This window comes from Neodiprion virginianus, chromosome 3 (genome assembly GCF_021901495.1).
Source record: "Neodiprion virginianus isolate iyNeoVirg1 chromosome 3, iyNeoVirg1.1, whole genome shotgun sequence".
Taxonomy (NCBI): domain Eukaryota; kingdom Metazoa; phylum Arthropoda; class Insecta; order Hymenoptera; family Diprionidae; genus Neodiprion; species Neodiprion virginianus.
The window spans coordinates 17,212,024-17,233,445 of NC_060879.1; the positions used below are offsets into that span (position 1 = coordinate 17,212,024).

Consider the following 21,422-nt stretch of genomic DNA (forward strand, 5'->3'; position numbering starts at 1 on the left):
AATTCATATCTTGACACGGTCAATCATTCCATTCAATCTAAGTTTCTTTTACGTGAAAGTATGTAGATTCGGCTTGAATTACATATCTTTTTTATTAATCAATCAATTAATGGGGAGCATTGTTATTGACAATATTGTAACTTGCGTTTCGCTCAATGACATGCTTCGCAGTGCCAACGATATCTCAAATACGGTTCAAACGAATTACTTCAAATTTGGTGATAGTATTCTTGGATTGCTTATCCTTTTTGCCACGACCTTAATTTTCTTGATCATCATATTTTTTCGTTAATCGAATGAAATGGTTTTAATTTTTTGGCGAAAATCTGAATCCTAATTTAAAACGGTGACCAGTTTGTTGAAAAAAAAATCGGACCCTGACAAAAACAACAAATTATCTACGAATAGTGTCTTTAAAAGGCATAGCTGGATAAGCATGCAGAATCTGCCACCACCATATTTTTTATCTACACTTGGAGGATCATTTCGCAGACACCAAATAAAAATAATTGACCCCGAATTTCAGCTCTTAATCTTGAACAACTTTCGAGTTATTTAAAATAAACCCTTATCCTTTTTTTTCTTTTAATAGTAAAAATGAAATTTAACAAATTGTGATTTTTTACCAAATACTTGGGAGTAAAAGATGTGAAAAATTATTTTCTTTACGATTCTCAAATATGAAGCTAATTTTTTTTAATAAATAAGACTAGAATCATTTTTCTAAATGTCTTTTTGTAGACATGCAATCACCAAAATTCAATTAAACACGTCTTTTGTACTTTTTTATACTCGGGACTTTTTTTCACTTTTTTCGATTTGATGGAACATTGTGAAAAAAAAATTGTAAATTGAACTTTCGTTAGAAAACTTCCTGTTTAAACGAACTAATCCTACTTTACGAGTAAAAAATTATATAAATAATTATTTTTTAACAATACATGCGCATTATACTACGGAGATACCAATAAGATCAAGATATATGTGAAAGAAATCAAATAGAATAAATCCTCGTCACTATCCTCATTAATTACTACACAGTTTCCTGTATGATTAAAAATGTGACTCAAAACTTCTGCTGGTTTACAATTTTTTTTTACAAATATCTAGCATGCGATAGATAATAAACTAACGTTGCTGTGTGAGAACAGCAACCAACCGTACGTCTGCGATTGCCCATCACAGCAATATCTGGAAATCCTATTTATCCCATTCCCGTTAAGATGATACTCGATAAAACAATATGTCTTTGCATTGATATGTCGAGATTAGACTTGAACTTGAAGAATGTTTTCAGCCGTTTTTAAAGTAAGTTTAACGTGTAGAGAGTTCAGGCATTTTTCATATCGAAGTTTCACAGCTGCCAGCTTTCCACTACTTTGATCTATGATAGACAGACAGACAGACAGCACACAGACAGACAGACAGACAGGCAGGCAAACAGGCAGGCAGGCAGCCAGCCAGTTAGCTACAGCGAGTTGTGCAAATGGCAGACGTACGGTTGGTTGCTGTTCTCAAACAGCAGCGATGGTTTATTATTTGTAAAAAATTGTAAGACTTAGCAAATATTTCGAGTCATATTCTTAATCATACAGGAGACTGTGCAGTAATTAATGAGGATAGTGACGAAGATAAATTCAATTTGATTTATTTTATATATTTCTTAATCTTATTGGTATCTCCATAGTTTATTTTGCAATTATTGTTAACGAATGATTATTTATACAATTTTTTACTTGTAAAGTAGGATTAGTTCGTTTAAACACGAAGTTTTCTAACGAAAGTTCGATTTTCAATTTTTTTCACAATGTTCTACTAAATCAGAAAAATGGAAAAAATTCCTGAGTATAAGAGAATATAAAACACCTTTTTAGCCAAAATTCGGTGATTGCATGTCTGAAAGAACACAGTTGAAAAATTATTCGAGTCTTATTTATTTTTAAAAAAATTGACTTTATATTTGAGAATCATACCTAACGAACATATTTTTTCACGTCCTTACTCCCAAGTAATTGAGAAAAAAATCATCATCTGTTAATTTTAACTTAAGCTATAGCAAAAAAAAAAAAACGAAGAGTTTCTTTTAAATAACTCGCAAACTGTTCAAGATTAAGTAGCTGAAATTTGGGGTGAATTATTTTTATTTGCTGCCACAATGATCCTCAAAGTGTCGATAGAAAACGCTTTGGGGGCAGAGATTCGGTATGCTTATCCAGCTATGCCCTTTGAAGTGAATCGTTTGAGTCGTTCTTGAAATATCGTCGGGACTGCAAAACGCGTCACCGAGTGAAATGGTTCACGTTCTTGTCTACAGAGACCGAAAATTGACGGAATTGACGAGAGCACCGAATCTGCCGTATTTGTCCCAACCAACTGGCATTTTCCCCTGTCTACGCCAATGACTCGCAATCAGTCAATCATAAGCTTCCGTGGCTGTGTCGTAGCACGAAATGAACCAATTATTTTCAATCACCCTGTCACTAGGGACAGTAAATAACGGCTTATTCGGTATTTCTCAAACTGTTATAATAATTGATGCTGCAAAAATTAACCTCTACTTTTCGTACACCGGAAGAAGGCATTTTCTGGGTACACATATTTGTTTTTTATCGGAAAAATGGTGACAAATGACCGACCACCAATCAACGTTGGTGCAAGTCCAGTCGATAGGGACAAATTTGGCCACTCGTGGCGCCACTGATAGTCGCGCTCCATTACTATAATGCTGTTTCCTGTCAATTGATTCTGATGATAAACGCGATTAAAGCTTGATTTACATAGTTTCAAATGAAACAAACCCTGACAAAATTACAAAATTAGTTGTCGAGGCGCAAATTACCGAAGTTTATCCACTTTTCTAGCAGCTGACATTGCCCACGTGACTTTTTCAACGAAATACTCCGGTGTAAAGGATACCCTGTTAGTAGTATTCAAATGCAATCTAAATCTCTTCTTACTCCATTCCTTACTGCATCCCTAAAACTTTTGTTGGGCGAAAATATTGCCTAGAAATTTTTTAAGGAGGGATTTGAACATTCCACTCAAACTGGGACAACTTTTATACGCGCTAATTTCCATATAGCACCGAATTTACACAGTAATAGGTGATAGCCGTAGTTGGAATTTTGTAGGCCCAAGTGATGAAAAAATTATAGTAATGTCAGGATGCATGTCGAAAAGAATGTTGTTACCTGCCTTCGTTGGCACTTGTTTCTTCAATTCATCTAATTTCGCAGTCTCATCGAAACATAGCTCATCGTACTAATAATTCAGTACTCAATTTTTTTTACATATTTTGCAACGTATCTAACTCTACTCAGGGACACAGCTGTCAAGTTCGTATGATACTGATCGGAAGATAAAGTGTCTATAGTCATAATGGTATTGGCAAGGTTAATTTTCCGTGAAATGAAGTGTGAAAAAAATGTTTCATTTCCGAATCCATTGAAAGTTGAGGAGCCAATTGAATCTGTTTTTGTAATATGTCACAGTCATCTGTCGAACAAATACAAATAAAATCGAATTCCAGTTTTGAATTTTTAACGTAAATAATTCTCATATTCATTATACGTAGACATTCCATATTTTCTAGAGCATAGGCGCGCTTCGCGTGCTCTCCTGATTATTTGTTATTTTTCGTCATGAAAATTGTCTTCGTCTTTGTAAATACTGACTCCTTTATTTTTTATCTTATCCAGATATTCTGTATTTTAAGTATACGGATCTGCGTACACGTTTAGCGATAGTTTAGCGTTTATCATTCTATTAGCAGGAAGTAAATTAAGATACCAACCTCTCGTTCCGTATGGACGAAATAATGTACGAATCCACGTGCGGTCCTATGTTTGGATCTATCGGACTTATGTTTAAGGATTCATTGTAATATGTAATCTGTTTGAAAATATCATGGAATTTCGGATTTTCACTACTAAATAATTATTTCAATTCACGAGGAGGACTTGGTAAAAATTTTGAATATACTATCCCATGGGCACAGTAGTCTCCAAGTGATAGTTTATTGGAAATTTGTTCGATACTTTTTCTCCTTTGAAATGTTTAGCATAATATTTAAGGCAAAAAAATCTATTAGCTATGCATAATATTGATCATTATTACTGTAGTTTATTTTGTCTGTCTCGCTAATTCGATAGACTATATTCGAATTTCTCATAGGTTTATCTTGTAATGTAATTGATTTTTCTAAATTTTTATGTGAAACGGACTTAACGCTATCCGGTTCAATATTAATCAAATTTTCTCAGGACTTTACACCTCTATAATTCTTTTTTATAACTACAGACCTTGCTTTTACTTTTTAACAATATCTCTGTTGAGATTCTTTCTTTTCCTAGTTCAGTATATTTCAGAAGTGCATCTCTTCTCTGCTGTTTCCTTACTTTTTTAAAATTTATATTGCTTACTTTTTATATTTATATCTAAACTCGTATTAGAACCTTTTGAGAAACTTATTTTTTTAGGCTCCGGTTGATTGATCATTTCAAGATTATTTGACCTGTGTCTGTTGATTGGTTGAATACTACGATTTTTATTTATAGTTACACCCATTGGCCTTAAATCGTATTGATCACCGAAATTTTGATTATTTGCTACAATATTGATATTTGATAGTAAGTACAATTTTAATTACACCCATTGGCGTTAATTTGTATTGATTACCGAAATAAAATTCGTAAATAAATTTATTGAAGGGTTTTGCAAATTAGATATGCCAATTTCGATATTATCGTCGAATCAATAACAAGAGGAGAAAAAAAGAACAACAACAACAAAATATTTTTTCAACGCAAAGAAACCGCCGGAATCCGAGGAAGCTCGGTATACTTGAGCAAAATTATAGAAAAGGCACACAAACATTAGCAAAATGTCAACAATAGAATCTCCCACGAACTGGAAGCAGGCGGCAAAAAAAATAGTTCATCTACTTTTGATCATAGGAGGATTCAACATCATCAGGTTACCAAAAGTTTTAAAAAATATGCAATTTGATCGACATATTTAAGGATAAATGTAAGAAAAATTGGATCAGCTGTACAAATTTTAGGTAGTTAAATAGTCTTCGACATGGGTTTTAATATATCCATAATTTTAATAAGTATTGCGTGTTATGACCATTTTTATTTCGTTTATGCAAAGCGACAATGTTAAAATCTGTCTTTACTTTTTTGCTGATTCTGGTTGCCTGGGGCTGCATTCAATGCGAGTAGAAAGTGCATATATTAAATCCTTGCCCTTGATCGAGAAGGATAAAACAACTATTAAAGTGCCTTCGAGCATCAAATTCATGATCGTTATAATCCGTGTCACATCTTGTTGGTACATCAAGGTCGGATTTTCGCCGATAAAGAGGCCACGAACCGAAATAAGCATAACGACAATAACAATTCGAAAACATAAATCCTGATCTAAAATAAGTGGGTGCATTATTTTGCAAAATCGGTCATACTTTTCTTGAGTAATTCTTTTTAACGTGTTACGTGGATGAATAATCGAAAGTACCGAGGAAAATTAATATGTGATATTTGCTTCGTGAAATCGCTAGAAATGATCAACGATGGCATAATCTGCAGAATTCTTTCCCGGATTAAGGAGGCAGGATACCCAAGGCTGCTCTTTAAAAAAACGGCCGAATGTCGGTCCTGCAAGATGGCCCAATAGGTTAAATTTAAAAAGTGGTGGCAGAAAATAAAATCGACTAAGGTTAAAAAAAACATCTTTATTACAATATTTATCATGTATAATTAAGTTGGTATAAAATACTATTGTACAGGGAAACGCATTTTTTATTACGAAATTGAGTATGGAGTCGAGTTATATTCCGTTTTTTTTGTTGCGCCTTAACGCTGGCAAAACCATCTTTACATTATTTTTGTTCTAAAGTTTATGTTCCGAGATTGAGGCTTGCTCGTATAGTCTGAATTTACATTCATTGAGCTATGATCTGAGAAATCGTCCTCATTCGACAACTAGCTGAAATCCTACCACCGCAGTGAGCGTTATATAACGGCTAATTTTTTCCCTAGTTGATTGCGTTGGCAATGCAGACTTTAGTTTGCAGTTGAGTCGGCCAGCCGCTATAGGCTGAATCTGCATTACCAACGTAATCGACTAGGGGAAAAACGAGCCGTTCACGATATTTTGTCCACATGTGTACAAAGTTCTCGAACGTTATGTAGGAAATTATAGCGAATCGGATTTACCCGAATTTTTAAAAATCTAGGTACTATTTTGCAAAATTGATTTTGAAAATTGAAGGACCATAAATTTCGAGGGCCTTAGGTTATAGCCTTTTTAGCTTTACGGTCAATTCGGGCCTGCTGACTAATTCACTACGAACTCCGTTCCACATGTAATTCTCGGGTTGAAAGGTAAGTTGCACACGATCAGTCGTAATTTTTATTTTGTCACTGCCGAACTTTCGACGACGAAAGAATTTTTGGTTAATTTGCCCGGAACAGTCGCCTCACACCAGTTAGAAAAAACACCCTACATTTTTACTAATAGTAATAATTAGTAATAGATGTAGTAATTAAATTATAGTAATAACAAAATAATAAATTTTCGACTTATTGCGTAGAATGAATGCAAAGTGACAGGAAAATGATTGTTCACATGACTTTACAGATGGTAAGTACACGAACAACCTTACCGATGGATCAAGCCTCATGTAAATCCAAAAGTTTGGAGTTTCACCGTCGTATCGCCTTAAGGGATTAGGTACACCTGTGTGGTTAAAGAAAATCGTTTCTTCGGAAGATCCATTCCACGGCCCAGGAATCGACAATTTTATGTCAGTTTTAAAGAAACAAACTCACGTCAGTGTAAACTATACACTGCAAACTTAACACACGTTTTTCGTAAAAGCTGCACGCTCCTTTTTTTCTACCTGCCACAGCTGCGTACCTAATCCCTTAATGGAGTTTTATTTAGAAAAATGTGAAAATTGAAACATCAGCGGAATTTTTGTGAATTAAGGGTGCTTTGTGGGCCAAGATATCTTTACACATATTTTGTGTAATTTAACATGCACTCTCATAGCAAACTACGTTTTCATCGTGTTCAATTACTCAGAAATCAATAATTGACGGTTATGTGGCGATGAAACCATTTTCAATGGTAAAAAAAATATCTAAGGAACATTTTTAACACGTTGAAAAAGTAGTTTGCCATAAGAGTCCATGTTGAATGATGTGAAATAAATATAATGATATCTTGACCTACACACACCCTCGAATCACAAAAATTCAACTGACTTTACATGATCGGCTACCCATATTTAAAGGATCACGCAGTATCCATACGGCAATTGGCTTCCAGTTGAAATGGCTGGATTTTCAGTATGTTCTAGTACATTTTCTCTCGATCGAAAGTTCTCATAAACCGAAGTCCCGAAAACCAGTATTATAGTTTCCGAGATACAGGCCTCGGAAGAAAGATGTCCAGATTTTTTGATATCTATGGATTTCGTGATTTTCATGAATTATAAATCTTTAAGGGGAGTTGAAATCAAAGAAATCACTCAAAAAACTGCACGGTTGGTTCTCTAAGATGAGCAGGAAGCTGCGATTGATTCCATCCATGAACGCGCTGGTTTACTGGAAAGAGTTGCAGCGTTAGATTTCACATGAAGAACGAGACCCTCCGACTCTTGCAATGATCGACTTGTCCTGTTTTTTACGCGTCGGTGGAGTCTCCGCGAATCGGTTGTGCAGTTTCTGACAATGAGTGATATATTTGATTTCAAGTCCCCCGTGAAACTTTGTAATTGGTGAAAATCGCGAAATCCATAGATGTTAAAAAATCCATAGACCCCTCTTCCGAGGCCTATATCTCGGAAACTACTGATTTTTTGGACCTGTGTCCATGAGAACTTTTGATCGGGGGGATACGTACTATAATATACTGAAAATCCGCGCAATTCAATCGAGAGCCAATTTCCACAAGGATTCTACGAGATCTTTTTCATCTCTTTCTAACCGTCAATTTCAATTTTACGATATAATCCCCTTAAAGAGCGTCGAACATCTTTGAACCGAGTAGATCTCCCTCGAGGTGTCGATAACCGGTACATCCGCCTGAAACGCGGTTATGGTTCAGCCCCCGTGTGTCAATTCTATTAGATTTCCACACAGCTACGATGCCGCGACGCTGAAATATCTCCACCCCAACATTTCGCACGGTATTCCCTTGGTGTAAGACCGGAATTACTATGCAACCCTCGAGGCGGGTCGCTGCTGACGAGGGATCGCAAAACCGCCAACGGGCAACACCGACGCCAAACGGATGTGTCTGCGTATGGGCAAGTCGGCGTTTGCGGGTGGGTGCGGTGTTTAAGCTCAGGGTATATTGACACCTGACGGCCGTTTCACGGTTCACAATCCGCCAATCTCCGACTACCGAAAATCGTCAACCGCGGATCCGGGAACCAGGGCGAACTTCGAACATCCACGAAGGTCTACCCGAATTTACCCCGGACTCATATTCTTACTTTGGATCATGATGTAAAGAAATAAGGTGAAACAATGCGCATTTGCTCTAATTCAATCAATTAGAAAACATATCCAAGGTGACGTCATGCAGACTTGATATTTTGTTGTTTAATCTTAGTATTATTATTCTTGCAACTTACCGAAATAAATAAGTAACCTATTTACGTGATTCCTGTGACGCCATCTTGGATATGCGCAGACTGAGCGAAAATCGGTCTTCAGTTCTGACTAACCTCATTTCCTTACGTAATGCTTTGAATTGCCAAACTCCCAGGTGCATCGTGTAGCTCTATAGGATCAAATGAAGCTCCGTCAGTCGAGCGAGATTTTCAAATATTTGTTCAAGGAGGTTGGTGTATCAATCAAATTATTATAACCTTCAAGATTTCTGCGTCTGCAAAAATCAACTTTAGCCAACTGTAGAATCCGAAAAATTATATTGAGCACAAAGTTCCATATCTACGATTCTTTTATTTCTCGTCAGATTGTCTATGATAGTAGTATTATTTTTTCTAAACGGATGTAGATTTCGGTTTCGAATAAATTAGTACTTTAGCGAGCAGTAGTTTTTTAACTGTCCACGTACCACTCAGTGACTGGGTGTTGGCGCAGAATTTTCATCATAGCGTGTTCAATGGTTGCGTGAACGTGAAGTAGTCATCCAAAAATAAAACTAAGGATATATTGCTACTAGATAGTCGAATGAGAATGAAAACAAATCAATAACTTTGCTCTGAAAGCGGTCGTTTGGAAACTAAACTTACTAAAGTTTTTTTTTTTTGCATATACAGAAATCTTGAAGGTTATTGAATTAATATATTCCGAAGCTACGAAATTCCGATAATTGAAATATCAGAAATTAAAATACTGAAATTGTAAAGAAAAGCTTAAATATCAATAACTCATTTCGAATCGCTTATAAAATGGTTAAAAGTGTAGCATTGACTGCTTTCAACCAAAAGACTATTTCCTACGATCCCACTAAGACACTCTTCCTAAACAATTGCCTGCTTTACCGTACTCGGTCGATAAGGCAGGTCGATTGAGAACCGCCTTTATACATATATCTACTTTTCTTTATCACGCTGGTATCGTTAAATATTTATTTATTCATGGTTGAACTGGTATTGATGTTAATCAGCAAACGTAAACATCGAACTGATTATTGAGAAAGAAAGTCTGTCTCAGTATATTTCCGAAAAACCGTTCTCCGAACAAAATAAGCGTTCAATGAAATTGAACGAGTTCGCAAGATTCTTGACCTCAAATAATTTTTGTGTGGAATAATGATTTTCAATTTTTCGAAAGAACGTTTTTGTTTGCATGATAGCATATCCCTGATTTATTTCACACCTCATGAAAATTTTATAAAAATATTTGAATGTCACTTCTTATGCGTGTTCGAAAAAGCAGTCGCATCGTGTTATTTGTGATCGAAACAAGTACGACAATTGAATATTGCCACTCAAACAAATACGACAATTGAATGCGAGAAAAAATCTCAGTATTAACGGTATATTGTTATTACCTAAACAGTGTATAATTTATACGTTTAACAGTATGTTAATAGATGACGTGACACTGGCACGATTACGCACGTTTTTCCAAGTTATTATTACAGTGAATTGCCATAAGTATCAATTGTAACATCAGCCTTATATTATCTCTCGATTATTTGGGTCTGAACCGCGTGCGGGTTTGCTTTTGTCAATGCCATTTTCTACCCTTTCATTATGAAAGTCTAGCCGTAGTCACGTCAGATTCTTGGAAGAAAGTCAGATCTCGATTTGCCTTTTGTCGAGCAATCTTACTGTTTGTATGGCCAGTTAAAGAAGATGACGACGCTGTATCTGCAGATCGACTGCTTAGCCTTATTCCACATGTTTGCTGAAAGAATAATGATTTTCCCGGCTAAAAGTACTGTAGTTGCCGGATCGATTCTGGTGAGAAAAGTATAAAGACATATCAAGGTTTTTGGTAAAGTATACCCATGTAGACGATATTTTGATTATAAATGTAGCAGATTTTACTCTGCACACAGTAGTTTTCACTGATTCTACAGTAGATTCTGCATTTTATGAAGTATGTTTTACCAAAAAACCTGATCTTTTCCTCTTTTCCTGCAGTTCTGAGTAAAATCTGCTCTTTTATTCTCTTCGCGAAGTACTACAGAAATGAAGAAAACGTATTCATGGATTTGTCGAAATTGTATTGAACAAGGTAATATAAAGTAGCTGATGAAATGTGAAAAGAAATAATTATCGGTCAATTGAATGCAACACATACGATCTATGTCCTTCTGTCACTTATTTTAATCAAATGGATTCTCGATTACTGGCATTCTGATTAATGTCAGACAAGATGAGTCGCATTCGTGCACGGCAAATTTGTTAATACAAGGATGTAAAATAAGGTAAATACGTACGCGTAGGTATACCAATTGTCACTCGAGTAGAATGAAATCACAATAAACGAAACACGTTGCAGCTTTTTTCAGGAGCACCTAAGCGAGTAAGCGTAAAAATCGATATGGTATCGATTTTTGCCCGGATGAAAATTTTTCTGCGGCTTTGTTGTGGTCCGGATCAGGTCATCATCATGCAAAAGTTCTGGCGATAGCAGGGTAAAAAGTTAGGGTATCGATCGATCGAGGGACTTTAACACTTATTGTTAGCTGGCAATACTTGATACGGCAAGCTATTCAAATCTAATACGGGATTTTTTAGCAAATCCAAACTTGAAACAAAGAATATAAAAACTAAATAACCTATTTCGGAACGGACGCAGATATTAATTACTGTGGTAATCCGGATTAGGTACATACGCTTCGTAATTTTATATGATCGTTTCTATCTTTACTAATCACAGGTAATCCTTGTAACCTTTGTAATTCATTGTGATCCATTACACAATGACTTGTAAGCTTTGTAACTGTTTGTGATCTTTTGTGCTCCATTTGTATGTTTCGGATCATGTTAGCTTTGTAACCCTTTAAATCCTGGTAACCATTTGTTATCATTTGCAATTTTTAATCTCTTTGTAATCTGCATAATTGTAATCGGTGTACGCCAATATTTCATAGCGATTAACTCCTACTATACGAATTCATTAATAATACTTGCTTCTGTAGGTATTAGAAAACGTATGGATCTCAAAACTTTGGTCTGAGTAGTATGTAACAGAAAAGAAATATGAGTAAGTAAGGAGATTAGGTTAAGAGATGAAACAAAGTTGAAACGATTTAGTATTAACTGAATACTCGCAGTTATTGCTCAACAATCAATACAATGTGCCAATCATAATTCAGAAGAATTTTCCAGACTTGAGCCGGTGTTGCAGAAGCTCATTGCAATGTTCTACGTTAGAAATATCCAGGGTATGTCCATTACTGCAAATTTACCTTGAATATACATTTTTACACATTATAGAGAAGTAGTATAAATCCAGACAAACGCGTCAACTTTGAGAATGTCCGGCTTTTGATATAAAAATTTGAATACACCAGAAACTTGATGACATTATAGGAATAAATCAGTGTCAGAAGTGTGCTCGAAAAGTGGGACAAAAAGTAAATAACGAATGATTATGTGATTGGCAAGTCACATCTAGAAACAAAATTATAAGTCAAAAAGTGTATGATACATGCATTTGTAATGTGATGTCAAATAGCATGGAAAATAATTCGTATTTCTAATCATAATTCGTTTCTATACATTCTCTTCTTATCCAAAAGGTCGAGATGGAAATTATCCAGTACAGTCAGATCTCGATTCTACGTAGAACTTGGGACCGGATTCCGCAGAATCGAGGTTCCCAGAGAACTAATTCCGACGTTACCTCAGACCCGTTCCATAGATCCCGTCTGTTCCCACTCTTGCGATAGAGACGGAGAATCCGCAAAATTGAGGTTCGCCTTTTTAGGATCTGCTGATCTGTATTAACCTATTCAACTGTTCAAGAAATGATCGAATAAATTCAATTGTGTACTGTGACTTGATTTGAAAGCTGACGAGTTTTGAGTTTGAGAATCTTTCTCGACGGTGCTTTCGGGGTCAACTGCGAAGAAAACTGTTTCTGGTCTTATCGTTAACTGTGGAATAGAGATATCGGAAACGCCCGTTGACGTTTGACGACACGATGCTTCGCCTAACGAGGGACCGAATATTCGTGAGGTGCGGAAGGGTAGAAATTGCGAATTTGGAATTCTAGACAATCGAGATGTGGACCTGACGACTGCGAATGAGCCATCGGATGCGCGATATTGAACTTCTTGGCGCCGGGTGAATGCTGATAAGTCGAATTACAGGCCGCGTCCTTCGCTAACCATACCCTCGTAATCTGGTTTCTGCTTTGCGGAATTCGATTACCCTTACGTATGTCTCTCTAATCTAGCTTCGACGGCGCGTAATTTAACGATGTTAGGACTGACATCGATGTGCTTGTAAGGAGGCGATGATTTTGTGACGTCATTTCATTCCCGAACAAATAGTTTACAGCCGATTTCATGAAGTTAAGTAATGTAAATCAACTCGAAGGCTGTACAAAAAGAAGTGGCCTGTTTATATATTACGTTCGACCTTTTCAATCAGTCGGTTGCAAGTTACAAATATGAATTACAAATGTACCTATTTTGTGATTAAAACAACAATAAAATCACATTCAATGTTACGTTTGTATTTTTCAATCGAAGGTAGGTAAAGCATAGTGGAAATGATACATACAACAATTAAAAAATGCAAATTATAGTTCAATTTTTTTTTCTTCAGTTAAAGATGACATATGCAATCTGTGAATGGTCGGTAACCAATACAGTTGGTTTGTCCAAACTTGGACATAGATCATACTTACATGCATACATACGCACTTAGTTCACTATTAATTTGATGCATTATAGATTGAAAGTGACATAAATGAATGAATTCGTTGGAAATGGAGAAATGAGGCAAGTTACACTCACCAACAACTGCTCGATGCCCTTTCACTCGTCTACCAATGTTCGGAGATACGAGACTCAGCCGGTCGCCTCTGGAACCGAGAAGAGGGCTTGGGCTTCTCCTAGGCGGCGGTTGGTCAACGGCCAACCCGTAACAGCTCCCCTGAGCTATGGCGTTCGAACTTCCGAGACCACCGACGCCTCCGACCAGTCCCCATTCTGCAACACTGTCGATGGAGCTGCTGCGCGGAAGACAGGAGCCGGTGCTGCTACCCTCTCGCCTGGAAGAAAATTTTAATGGGTACGCGAAGAATTTACTCAATTTAACCGTACACTGTTCACGGAAGTAAAGTAAAACTTTTATTCCCGACTCGACCATAAAGTTAACTTTTTTGACCTCAAAAGCGGGACGAACGTGGCATATTTTTCCGTAAAACGCATTTGCGGGAAATATCAGATCATAATCCCACAAATCCAAATTTAGAAGAAGCAAGTGGCTTGAAGAAAACAAAAGAAAAGTCCCCATTTTCAAATAAATATTGCAGAGTTGATTCAGAAAAAAAATCCTACATGTAACACAGAAATAAAACTCGACTATTCCCTTGGGTGATTACTACCCGAGGGAAGACCCGCGGGAATAATCTTCCACTTTATTCCCTTGTTACATAATGTACTATTATTCCAGACTTGCCCATAATGTTTATTTTGTTGACCTAAAAGCGGGACAAAAGTAGCATATTATTCTCTCTGATACTTTTTTCCTGGTCGTAAATTCTTTCATTGACTCTCTTTTTTCAACTTTAAACTATTTCTTGCCCTATGATTATAAATTTGATGAATTGCACTTTTTGATACAGTGTGCGTAAAATGAAGAACTTCCAAATTTCACCAAACCTCCTCCCCCAAATTACCCTGTAGGAGCTCCACCCCTTACATCCCCAGTAGGGCCAGCGTCTCTGGATCCGGTCCCGCCTACTTACATCCATATGCTACTTGCACGCATTTTTTACAACTTCTTTTTTCATTATTAATCTCTGTTCTGAAATCTATGCAGCATACTGCAAAAAATATAAATATAAATACAGAAAGTACACATATTTTTGTAAAAAGTAGATATTGGTAGTGATTATTTGAATAAAATAAAAGAAACATTATACATTCAATCTTATATTTCTTTGAAACGAGTGTCAAAGCTTGAGAAAGAGTTTTGAATGATTGCGAATGAGAATTACTTTTGTGATCTTATAAGATAAGATTTTCACCGTTATTGCGTTTTGCAAAGGAGAAATAAGATTTACATTAATGTTAACTTTAATGTAATGCTTTCCAGATTTTTTTCAATATAAAATACGAGCATTCAACTGTCTGTTTCCCAATTTACATTCTTACGAGTTTTGTTGGCGAAGTGTAGCTAATAATTTCAAATAAACAAGAACCTTCAAAACAAAATTAAATTGACATAATCGAAAAAATGTAACTTTATACAAGTGGTTATTTTCAAATGCTCGGTTGTCCGGGTTAATGATGTAGTAGAGATCTGCAAATTTGCACCGATTTTTTCTTATATGTATTGTATCATTCTAGAAAGTGAGGGCATGAAAAGTCCAAAATGACCAAAATAAGGGACATCCTAATGTACACTTGGGGACAATGAATCTGAGACCGCTAATTTTTTACAATAGACAGTTATGTTGGCAACACAGAGAAACCTACAGCGCCATAATGGGCCGAGCGCGAAACAAACTCAATCTCAATAAACATAACATAACCTATGACCGCCGAAACTAACCTTAGAATATCGCGGGTATAATAACTTGTTCGATTGACGAGTCAATCGGATATTACATAATTGTCATTTGTAATAAACTAATGAATAAATTTCAAACAATAAATTACCGAAACTTAAATGGATCGAATAAATTACGAAAAATTGACGTTAAGGTAGTACCGTGATAGCAGCAGTCCTCAACTTCCAGAGAAATATCCCCTGTATAAAACATTATAACTAAAGTAAAAAGTAGTTGAGATACAGTACACCTTTGCGCCACCTCTCACATGCGCAGAAGTATAAAAATTTTCCCATTGCGTCTTTTGTCTGACTTGGCAACGTTGCATTCTAACTCAGTATCTCTTGCCCCTCAAGCATGTGTTGTAGAGAAATGTATTGTTATGAAATCAATTTGAGGTTAGTTATAATTAATATTAACAATTTTAATTTTTTCTGTACCGTAACCTATATCCGCAAAGTTCTGACATTTATTTCAATTCGTTGGGCCTTTGTGGCATTTTAAACTTCCCGCGTAGGGCAACGTTGCCAAGTCACTATTTCTCACGGGTCAGGTTATGAGAGAAAGTTTGAAAATCATTAAAAGCAACAAACTTTAAGAATTATTTACAAAAAAATTAATACTGCTTGTTTATGTTTTTTTTTGAAAAAAATTACTTGTTATATCCTCAATTAATAATTCTCAGTTTTTAAAAAAAATTCTAAGAAAAGTATGGCTGTTATTAAATAAAATGCTCACTCTAACTACGGTCGGGATAGGGAATACATGTAAATTGTACGACTTTTGATCGCTAATATTGCAAAATTTAGTACCGCAAGGACTATTAAAAAAAATTCCTACGTATAAAGGACACTTCAAATTGTGTGTATTCAAAAATTGAAAGATATTGTAAGAAAAGTGATTTGTCACGGTACTACCTTAATTCCAAAAAAATCGAAATTAATGAATGAACAAAACTTACCTGGAGTTTAAAAAATTATTGAGTGTAAAAATAATTAATTCCAACAAGTCATTATTCTCGCGGTATTGTGAGGTTATTGCACTGTTATTTTTACATTATGGTACTGTAGGTTTCTCTGTATTGCCAATATAACTGTTTAGTGTGAAAAATTAGTCGTCTCAGATTCATTGTCCCTAAGTGTACATTCATCGAATTTCAGAAGATTTTAGAGCAAACGAACGATTTTGTAAGATTTCACAAGATTATTTCATTTCCGTTAAAAATAATAATTGCAGAAATTATATGCTATTGAGTTCAACTGTTTTTGATATAATTTAGCGTGGGTGACATCTAACAACTTTTTTCAACTTGAAGTATTTGCTTCAACTTTGTTGTACGTGGAAAAGGTAATATATGATAAAATTAGTTTCCTCAAACTATATTTAGGAAATGTGAAACGGGAAAAATCTTCACTAAAATTTCCCGCGCTTTCCCTCTGCGTCTGTACTTAGACACAGTCAAATTCATTCGTTAAACATAATTTATGCTGTACCTGATAACACGAAATTCAAATCTAACAATTCTATTACAGAATCCGAACCTGATTTCTTTCAATAGAATCAAATCACATGAACACTCGTGAGGGATTTACAATACTTCAATATTTTCCGATAATAGTAGTCGATTCAATCAAGTGAACAAATTTACTAACTTCAAAGAATTGGTTCTAAAACTTCCCGCTATTCCCGTTGCGTTAATTACGGAAATATGAATTTTAAGACGAACGATTTATGTTAAGACAAACAACTCAGAGACATCAATCCCATTCAATACAAAATGTAGTCACTTTCACGATAAATCGAGCCAAAGCAATAGACCAAATTTTGTCTGAATCGATCTATCCGTTTCCGACTTATGTTTGCAGGCAAAAACTCCGCTAATTTTGCAGATATCTAGTCATTCACAAGTCATATTTTACAATGCAATCTAATAGAAATCTATCGAAATACGCAACAAAATAATTGTGACGCAAACTCCCTTTGTCTTTGACATGAAACAATGTTTATAATATATGTACATATGTTACGTGGATGCACGGTTAGGTTATTTGTCAGCCCTGGGTTAGGCAACTGAAGTTACACGTTCAATTTAGGTTTGCGTTAGCGTACAAATTGAACGTGTAACTTTGGTTGCCTATCCCGAAGGCGACAGATACCGTGACCGTAGCTGTACATACTGGCACTATGTCAAATTGCCAGACTAATGATTTGGAAATGCGATTACTTCTAACATTCAAAAGTGGGCGGATGTTTCTGATATAGTGTCACATTTCGCATTCAGACAAATTTCTCGGTGTTTCTTTAACGTCGGTACAGGTATTATATTAGCCTTCGCACTGTTCAGGGAGTACGGGAAGAGATGAGAAATCAGGCACCGAGTGTCGATTGTACTTCATTTCGAAGGAGAGCTAGAATAAACGAATCTATCATCGCTTCCTTCAGCGATATTGACATATCCGAAATCTTTGCGAGAAGCAATACACGATATATTCCAAATTTCAATTAAATGATTTTGGGACAAACTTAATTTCTACTAAGGGGCCATTCAAATATTACGTCACGCTGTTTTTGGCCGTTTTGAACACCGCTCTCGCCCTTTCCGGCCGCACCTTTTTTACCCTCATCTTGACGTGATGTGATCTATTTCAGTCTAGCACCACCCTCTCTCGTTCGGTAGCCAAAAAATTTGTGAATAATATGACGGATAATATTAATTGTCCGATTAAAAAACAAGCAAATTTGCATAAAAACAATCGTGGCGTGATGCTACGAGTGTATCCCCCTTGCCCCTTGTCAAAGGTCATCACAGTGAAGCTAACCTCCTCCCCCTCTGAGGGCCTGACGTGATGTTTGAATGGCCCCAATGGGATGTATTAAAATACAATTAGCGTTGCGATAATAATTACAAGGTGAATCATTGTTCAGTAATTTCTTATCTGCGATAAAAATTTCAAATTTGAAGCATCATAATATACGCCGTACATACCATAGTAAAGCAAAAAGTAAATGCCACTGTGTTGGTCACTTAAATTATTATTGCTCCTGTCACTACTACATTGTGTCTGTAAACGCCGTTTCAGAAACAAATTGAATTACGGCCGTTTAATACTTACGAACTTTGGTATCTATTTATTTTCGACGTGTAACACAGGGTAGAATTCCAGAATAATGAAAATTCTGTTCACTGTATCGTTATGTTTCATTTTGTATGGCATTTCGCTACGCATTCGTAAATCAGAGATGAGGTGTATTGCATTTTATTAGTTTTTAGCCGTGTTTTCGTAATTCCGAAACAGGCGCCTGTCGCTGTCGCTTTGTCGACGTCGCAGTATGTTTGGTTGCCTGTCGTCCAGTTTCTATAGAGATTCGTGACAACGGTATCGTTCATATTACGCACAGCTGAATTCATCTAGTTCTGCCAAATCCGTTTAGAAACTATAGCAGGTTGTATCGTTGAAACGTCGCACGGACAATTCAACATGAAGTAAATGCGCCTGCATCATGCAAGTCAGGATATGTACAGTAATGTTCATCAATGCCTTGATCTTCCGGCTAACTTGTTTTCGGTCCGAAACAAAATGCGAGTTCGATTTTACACGGATTATGTGACAATGCATCTCATTTTCTCATGTTAGCTGCATCACCAGTCATTGTCACGTAATTCGTGTAGAATCTAACTCGCATTTTCTTACATACCGAAAACAAGTTAGCCTTTAAACTCAACGAATGAATTTGCTACTAATGAGAATACTTTTTTTTCACACCAACTGTGATTTTTTTCCGTAACGAATGAGTAACTCGTACATTTATAATTGAAGTAATAATGTACACACACCAGACACGTACGTATAATACGCAACGGAATATAACGCACGTGTGTGGTAAACTGTAAGTTGTTCACTGTAATTCTTTAAGGCGTGGTGAACCGATTTTCGCCGATATAAATAAAACGCAAGTTTCTTGAATTTGAACAGCGGTTCGTTTATCAATTAGTATCCACGCGTACATTTTCAGTAAGAAATATATACGTATAAGATTTTACAAAAATCGTTTGAACCGTGTGTAATCATCTGAACTGTGACGTAGCCAAGATCTCAGAATTAAAAGGAAAATCATAAAAACCGTTTTATCTCTGATTATGAGCATGAAGCAAGACTGCACTGAACTAACAGCTCAGGTTATTGATGGATCACACGCTGAAGGTCTAGGGTCGAAGGCGAAGCTCAACGACTAACGATAAGAAATGCGGGGGTGAGTAATCACGTACCTGTTTAGGTATAGCTTTCGGGAGTACATGTGCTTGCTTGCCCTCTTTTTTGTCACTGGGTCAACGGATACCTATATATGTAACTCTGTTTTGCTGGCCTCGGCAAGACCTGCATTTAATCACTCAACTTGTCATATCCGGGCCACAGCTCAGGAGCGAATAAGCTGGCAGTGCAGTGCGAATTATCATAGGTACTCCAACTATTTTTGCTGCTGCTAGACTGGTTGAAACTGTGTCACAGTGGACCGCATGTTTGATTGACCATTTGCGGATCAGAGTATAAGGTATGGAAAAGTCTAGCAGCGGTCAAAACAGTTTTGAAATTATTTATTTCACGTCATTCAAACCCTTGGATAATATAAGTTAAAGCTGCATGTGAAATTTTGAACTGATTTGTCATGAAACAGTTGCTCGTCGCAAAAAGTAAATATGTTGCAGTTATTTACCGGATCACACGTGACGTAGTTACCGATGTATTTAGTTTCACAGATTTAGAGAAGAGAAAACAGTTTTTGAGATTGTACCCGGTAAATATTGTCCTTGGGTAATTGAACATTGGAATCAGAAATTGTGAGAATTAGTTGTACGTTCAAATGTTTGGAAGTTTTCCATATTCACTGAAGAACAACCCATTCCGAAAAATTTTACGAACAATTGTAGACGGAATCACTAATGAATTTTTCCAAAGGTGAGTTTTTACTTACTTGGGGATAGGTTTTTGCCCTGTTTTTACTTGCCAATAACGTGACTTATATTTAAAACAAATTGATTTCCATTCGCTGTTATGTGATAATCCTTTCCATTATATAGAAATGAATGGCTCATAGTTACACTGCAGGTTTGAGATGAGTAAACTTATTCCCGTGTAAAGAATAAAGACAGCTGTGTACATCAAAGGCTATCTCACAGCTTGAATATCAAACATTCTCATTTCTCAGAATTACACGTTGAAAATTACCCAGCTGTGTGGACCAACTTGGGGGTCAAAGAATTCTCGTTCTTGTGTGCCCCGAAGAAAGAGCAACGGAATTTAAAAAATGTGAGAATCTGAGGTGTATGATTCTCCGAAAGTTATTATTTTGCATATTGTTAGATCTGGGGAGTTGGTTATTGTTAGTACCTGGAAGTAAGTACTTGCAAGCCCCGATATTTATTTTACGCTTGAGTTTCAAGTTTTCGAAGGAATCGACATATGTATTTTCAAAATTGACTAAAATGGTTTCATCAAAACAATTTCTATGCAACTAGAATGAGAGCCCGCGGGTATCGAGAGGGGTGTCAAAATGGTCTTTCCAAATGCTCGTATTTGTGCAAATGGCCTCCAGGTGTCCTCATGAACGTTCGACAAATATGCACCCACTTCCACCCCCCGAGAGTGCCGCGTTTAGTTGCACGAGACAATTGTGTGTTCTTCGCTTCGCGCTTATAAAAAGTACGAAACTTCAACATTCCAGCTAAGCATTAAAATGCATAGTTATTGTACTGTATTTACACCAATTATACACATTACCATATTTATCTATAATTTAAGGTGTCACTCTTGAAATTCCAATAAAACACGGGATGAGATTATGATTTTTTTATTTTTCAATTCGATATCAAGCGAGTAATGGAAGATGTATGATTTTGTTGCCAAATATTGCTTATTATTTATTATCAGATTTCTGATTACTTGGGCAAATAAGATTAAGTCTTTTTTAAGATTAAACTTTTGTCGGACTGACTAAAATTAATGTCTCCTATTTGACATATGGGGTACTTAAGGCTACCACTTCCCGAATTATAGGGTAATGGGAGTGAATGACCTTTCTACTTTTTTTTATTTTTTTATCCAAAGATTATTTAGCTTAATGATTTTTCAGTGATTTGTTGGTCGCCAGATAAGTAAAGCTTACGTTCGTATGTAATAAATAAATAAATTATATAAA

At 36.0% G+C, this 21,422-nt stretch overlaps 1 protein-coding gene across 3 annotated transcripts in view; it reads right to left on the bottom strand.

The window, feature by feature from the left end:
• Nucleotides 1-21,422, bottom strand: part of LOC124299719 (uncharacterized) — a 271,430-nt gene that overhangs the window by 94,790 nt on the left and 155,218 nt on the right. For all 3 annotated transcript variants that reach the window (XM_046753029.1, XM_046753027.1, XM_046753028.1), the window contains one exon: nt 13,465-13,721. In XM_046753029.1, coding sequence (XP_046608985.1) covers nt 13,465-13,721 — 257 coding nt within the window. The remainder of the gene's footprint in view (nt 1-13,464; nt 13,722-21,422) is intronic.